General features: G+C 35.8%; 1 protein-coding gene across 3 annotated transcripts; it reads left to right on the top strand.

Moving 5' to 3' along the window:
• LOC130798016 (uncharacterized) lies at positions 1–5,322 on the top strand. 3 transcript variants are annotated; one of them, XM_057660839.1, is made up of 10 exons: positions 1–429; positions 736–837; positions 1,372–1,488; positions 2,151–2,504; positions 2,602–2,963; positions 3,051–3,150; positions 3,237–3,296; positions 3,722–3,805; positions 3,907–4,023; positions 4,629–5,322. In XM_057660839.1, the coding sequence occupies exons 1-10, from the start codon at positions 358–360 to the stop codon at positions 4,929–4,931; spliced, it is 1,671 nt and encodes a 556-aa protein (XP_057516822.1). In that variant the 5' UTR covers positions 1–357; the 3' UTR covers positions 4,932–5,322. The 3 variants fall into 3 exon arrangements, with proteins under 3 accessions (XP_057516822.1, XP_057516824.1, XP_057516823.1); XM_057660840.1 differs by lacking the exon at positions 1–429 and adding an exon at positions 569–635; XM_057660841.1 differs by lacking the exon at positions 736–837.
• The last annotated feature ends 941 nt before the right edge of the window (positions 5,323–6,263 follow it).

Below are 6,263 nucleotides of genomic sequence, written 5' to 3'. Positions count from 1 at the left end.
TTATTTTATCTTCTTTCAAATTCATAACATAACAAACAAACAAAAATTTTTATTTTCAAAATTCCAATTTAACTTTAGCCATCGAGGGAAGTCACCGGATTTAGGACTCAGGATTCAGGAGTGACCATGATTCTACTATGATTCTACACACTTAACACTTGCTACTGCTAATCATGCTTCATGCACTTCTTATTCTCATTGCCTCTTACCATCAGCTTCTGCAACTATACCCACCATTTTCTACTTTAAATCAACCTTTTTTGTTCTTTAATGTCTGCCATTTCTGAGCTTCTAGATTGAGAAATGAAACATGAAACAAAACCCATTTCTACATTGGATTTATACTTCAGATGAAGCATGATCAATTTTCAATCAAGACTAAATCTCTTATCACCATTCAGTCTTCACAACCCTAAAATGAAAAAAAGGGTAATTTAATTTATTTTTTATGACATTTCTTGTGCTGGTTGTTTGTTTTAGATATGCTCTTTTTGCTTTATTTGTCTTTTTAGGATCAATACCAAACAAGCTTAGAAAAGTTAAGTTAGGGTCTTTGCTATTTATCTCATACATATCAGTAGTGGATTGTGATTTGTGGGTTTCCTTTCATTTTCTCATAGCTGTCTTTATTTTTTGTGGGTCTCAAACTTTATAAGAATCTATTCTTTTCGTGATAAACTAATTGTAGTAACTCATTTTATTAATCTCACTTTTCTAACTTGCATTGTTTTACAGCATAAGCTAGATATGCTAAGGAGTAAATCCATGGAAGCTCATAAACCAACCTTAACTCGACGAATTTCGAGTAAGGAGAGGAAATTGGCTTTACTCCAAGATGTATGAATCCCAATTCTGATTCATGGGTGTTATTTGAATTTTTTTGGGTTAATTTGCTGCTAAAAGCTGGTTTTATGGGTTTATTTGGTGTTTAAAGAGTGTTATGAATCCCAATTCTGATACATTGTGTTTTTCGATTTTGTTTTTGGGTTAATTTGCTACTAAAAGCTGGTTTTATGGGTATATTTGGTGTCTAAGAGTGTTATAAATTCCAATTTCTGATACATGGGTGTTTTTTGATTTTGTTTATGGGTTAATTTGCTTCTAAAAGCTGTTTCTATGGGTTTATTTGGTGTTTAAAGAGTGTTATGAATCCCAATTCTGATACATGGGTGTTTTTTGATTTTGTATTTGGGTTAATTTGCTGCTAAAAACTGGTTTTATGGGTTTACTTGGTGTTTAAAGAGTGTTATGAATCCCATTTCTGATACATGGGTGTTTTTTGATTTTGTTATTGGGTTTATTTGCTGCTAAAAGTTGTTTTAATAGGTTTATTTGATGGTTATAGAGTGTTAGTGTTTCAATGGTTTTCAGGTTGATAGATTAAAGAAGAAGCTGAGACATGAGGAAAATGTTCATAGGGCTCTTGAACGGGCGTTTACTAGACCTCTAGGGACTCTTCCTCGCCTCCCCCCATACCTTCCACCCTATGTCAGTATTTCTATCGATTTCAACCGCTTTATATCTCTATTTAGCTACTTAATCTTGTTTGATCATGCTTCTTTGTGTTTCTTGTTTTGTTAGATAGTACTTCTTTTTAGCTACAATTTTGTTGACAATGTGTAGGATTCAAATGTTGAATTATAAGGAAAATGATGGTGTTAGAGGTTTTCACTTCGTTTTGGTAGGAACGAAAATTTTCTATAATACTATATAATGAAAAAAAGGGGGTGAAGAATACGTAGTTGTTTGCTTTGTTGTTTTGTTGATGAGATTGTTAGCTGGATGGAATTTATTGAAGGCATTAGTATAATTTTCTTTGCTCAAACTACATTGTGCTACACTCCTCCATCTCGTTGGATTTGCAACATCGTGATATTAAAGTTATGGAGGAGTATCCGTTTGTCTAAATTCGTGAAGTATGTTGATTGTATTGTCCAATGGAGCTAGTTTCACATAATTCGCAAATCTCCTTGCAAATCGGGAATAAAAAAAGCAAATTATGTTTGTTTTGGTTGTTTTTGGGTCATATTTTGCAAATCGCTAAGTAAATTGGTAGGTAAATTGCATACGGCTAAATCTTCAAAATGTCAATCGACATTGAATGAATTTAACGTTTAACGAGAGAATGCATGTTTTTCTGATCTCTTCAGATCTTAGAACTTTTGGCTGAAGTTGCGGTTTTGGAGGAAGAGGTTGTTAGGCTGGAAGAACAAGTTGTACGTTTCAGGAAAGGTTTGTATGAAGAAGCTGTAAATAATTCATCCTCGAATAAGAATATGGAAGCGACAAACCGATCAAATGACTCCAAAGAATCAACAAATGTAGTTCTTGCTGTAACCAATTGCATCAGTTCCGCAGATTTAGATGATAGAAGAAATAAAGATTGCATGAAAAACAAACCAAAATCTCCAAAACCAAAGTCGCCTATCGTGAGAACTCCCACTAAGAGGTTTTCCTTTGAAAAAAAAACATCAGAGAAGCCCATCGAGCGACAGAAATCGCAGGTTAGTAAGGGTCTTCTGTGTCCATATAATATCACTTTCCCGTCAAGGCGAAGCCAGAAAGTGAGATAATTGGATTTTCGATTTTCTGAATTTTCAGCTCGATTGCAGAACTGACAGCCAAGACAACGCGGATGCTATATCTTCTGTTTGTCAAAATGAAAGGGCATCGGGAGATGAGAACCCAAATTGGATATCCGAGAACATTTTGAATTGCTTAATGAGCATTTTGTCGCGAATGAGTGTATCAAGTAACAGGTTAAGTACCGAAAAATTCCCTTCCTTAGTCAGACTATCGGCTCAAGAATCTGATAAAGGAAATGAGCTTCAAGATCCCTACGATATTTGGCCTAAGGTTGGGAAAAGAGATATTGGTCCGTACAAGCATTTGTGCGAGATTGATGCCCAATCGATCAGTGCAGAAAGAAAACCGAACTATGTGTTCTTAAATCGTCGACTAAGGTATGTTTCTTCCATGTTATGCCTTAAACTAATTAGTTTATTTTTGCGGTTCTATTTATTTATAATATACGCTTTTGTCTTGTTCAGAATACTTATTACAAAACTCGCCTCTGTCAAACTTCAAAGACTCACTCACCAAGAAAAGCTTGCTTTCTGGATTAATGTCTACAATTCTTGCATGATGAATGTATGTATCAAATTCTATGTCTACATTTCCTGTTCTAATTACAATATGTTGGAGCGTTATTTTTTTACTTTGAACATTCGCATCAGGCATATCTCGAACATGGAATCCCCGAAAATCCAGAGGCAGTAGTTCAATTGATGCAGAAGGTAATGGACTCCCTTACATGCTATAAGTAGATGTTTCATCATGCATGTGCACTTAATCGATGAGAATGTTTGGTAAACGACTGATAGCTAATTATAGTGGCTGATTTGCTTTGCTGATTTTATTAATCGGTTTGACCAGTTGATTTTAAACCCGCTGCTGTGAGTAGCTTGTTCAAAAACAACTTAGTCATAATAATAAGCTGTTTCAAGCAAGTAATTTATCAAACATTGGCATTGGCCGGTTTGTCCACCCAACCCTCAAATTGTATCAAAATAAGCTAAAATTGCTCAATAAGCTATTTTGCCAAACACCCCATGTCTTTTTGTGCAGTGAAATTTCATTGCGTAGATAAGAAGGCTATTGCAATATGTTCATTTAGATGTATGCTTTCAGTAATTTGTAAATCTCATTGCTTCCTACACAGGCAACAATCAATGTTGCGGGACACATGCTAAATGCTATAACAATCGAACATTTTATTCTGCGGTTACCTTACCATTATAAATATGTAAGTCGAGTCATTTTCACCATATTTACAAAAATATTTTTGATTCTACCATTGCAGTCACAAATTTCTTTTGATATATTTTGGGTATTACTCGTCTTCAGACATTCTCAAACGGATTTAAAAAGGATGAGATGGTTGCACGAAGCATGTTTGGGTTGGAGTTATCTGAACCCATGGTTACTTTTGCACTCTCCTGCGGAAGCTGGTCATCTCCTGCTGTAAGTTCTCCAATGTCGAAAAAAAATTATTTTGTTGTACCAACTAAACTTCGAAGTGATAGTGATATTTCAGACACAATCATAAGATATTTCGTTCCTGGTTCATTGCCAAATCCAATTTTGAGATGCCCCTTGATTAACTTTACTTTAATTCGACCATATTATCTATTCTCTGATTAGATTCTCAATCCTATACTTACAAACAATTTCATACCAGGAAAATGATATATAATATGATTATAATATGAATGCATACGTAGCCTTGTCCAGTCCCTAACTGCTGAAGAAGGCCTTCCTTGATCCTCATAGCTAGTTGGTAGCGGGTAACTAATCGGGGGTTCATGGAAAATTCAAGGGCGAATCCAGAATACTAATTAAAGTGAACTGAACACTTAACTTTACGTTGTTCAATATCAATAGCATTTCTAATCAAATGACTCTGACTACGACCTGGGAAGGCCCGAGGCTAGATTCCCCTCTGATGGCAATTATGTTTTACGTAAATTTACAAGAGAAGTTCAAGGCAATGCCCATGCCCGATGGTATTGGTAATTGGATTGATTCATGCTAATCTTGCTGAGTTATGTGGGTATATTCTTATGCAGGTGAGAATCTACACAGCTGATCAAGTTGAAAATCAGCTAGAAGTCGCGAAAAAGGATTACTTACAGGCAGCCGTTGGCATTTCAAGATATAATGAACTAATTATACCGAAACTTTTGGATTGGTATTTACTCGACTTTGCAAAAGATTTGGAATCATTGCTGGACTGGATTTGCCTTCAACTCCCCAAAGTTCTTAGAAATGATGCTATGAAATGCTATGAGAGAGCTAAAGTTGAGCCTCTTTCTAAAATTGTCCATATTAGGCCCTATGATTTCAGTTTCAGGTATCTATTACACAGATGAAATTGATTAATTTGGGCTTTACACAAAATTCACATAAAAGGAGAGTTAATTGGATACAAACCCGATGAGGTACCATCCTAAAACTGAGGGGTAATACGAGGAATGGCCCATCAAGCTTATATATTAGTCAACCTCTCTCTAATACTTCGATGTGGGATCACATATGGGTTGTTTTCCAATAGATTCAATCCCACTTTCCACGTTTCGAGTTTTCCTTCTTTATGTTTTACTTTTTTGTGTTCGACTTGGGTTTTTGGGATTCCGACTGGATTTGGTTTTATTGTGTATACTTCTATAGATGTATTATCTTTGTAATTGTATCATAGTTCTTGCCTTGGACACATCTGTATAAATATTCAAGAGGAAGTATGACTGTTGTTTTTTGAATGATTATTTGTTTTTGAGTATGAAGATGATTATATTGGGAAGTCTTCTGTAATTGCCCAATGCAGTAATACCAACATATATTTCTGGAATCTGTTGTGTGGAAACAACAGTTGTGTTTAATGTTGTGTGATAAACCCTGCCACACACAATGAGGATAATGCAAAGAACATAGAAAAATTACACACATGATATACCACACAGCTTCGAGTGCTATGTAAACTCCCACACAACTTCGAGTGTTGTGTAAATTCCTATATTACTGAATTCTTCTATTTAAAGTTCTCCCCCCATACAATGAAAGAGTAATACTATATATAAAATCCACCCGACACCTAAAACACTTAGGCCTCCAAACAATAGAAAGGCTCGACTCTATTTAAATAACAACCCAACCCAAAACATAACAAATCAGCTATTTATTTTATTTCCTTTCCCCCTTCGCTGGTATGTCTTCAATATAATTGGTGCCTTAGGTGTTACAATACCCCCAACCCAATTAAGCACCTTGTCCTCAAGGTGTCGATTAGAAAAGGTCTTGAACAACTTAGTAGCATCTTCCCAAGTAGCTTCGGACTCATCCAAGCCTTCCCATAATACTAGCACCTCACGACCAATCTTTTGCAAAACCTTATAAGGACCGTAATATCGCAGGCTAAGCTTTTCATTGGGACGGCCAACCAAGGATTTCTGTCGACATGGTCGAGTTTTTAGGTATACCCAATCTCCCACTTCAAGGAACACTTCCCTACGTTTCTTGTCCGCATAATATTTCATTCGTTGTTGTGCCCTGGCCATATTAAACTGTAGTTCATCTAACATTGCATCACGTTCTTGTAACACTTGCTCCAAAGTATCGACAGTTGCATGATTATGCCCAATCCGAACTATATGTGGAGGTACCCGCCCGTACAAAGCTTGGAATGGAGACATTTTGATGGAAAGGTG

This window comes from Amaranthus tricolor, chromosome 13, assembly GCF_026212465.1.
Source record: "Amaranthus tricolor cultivar Red isolate AtriRed21 chromosome 13, ASM2621246v1, whole genome shotgun sequence".
NCBI classification, from domain to species: Eukaryota; Viridiplantae; Streptophyta; class Magnoliopsida; order Caryophyllales; family Amaranthaceae; genus Amaranthus; species Amaranthus tricolor.
The sequence above is the reverse complement of the archived record's forward strand: the minus strand, read 5'-3'. Positions and strand labels throughout refer to the sequence as shown.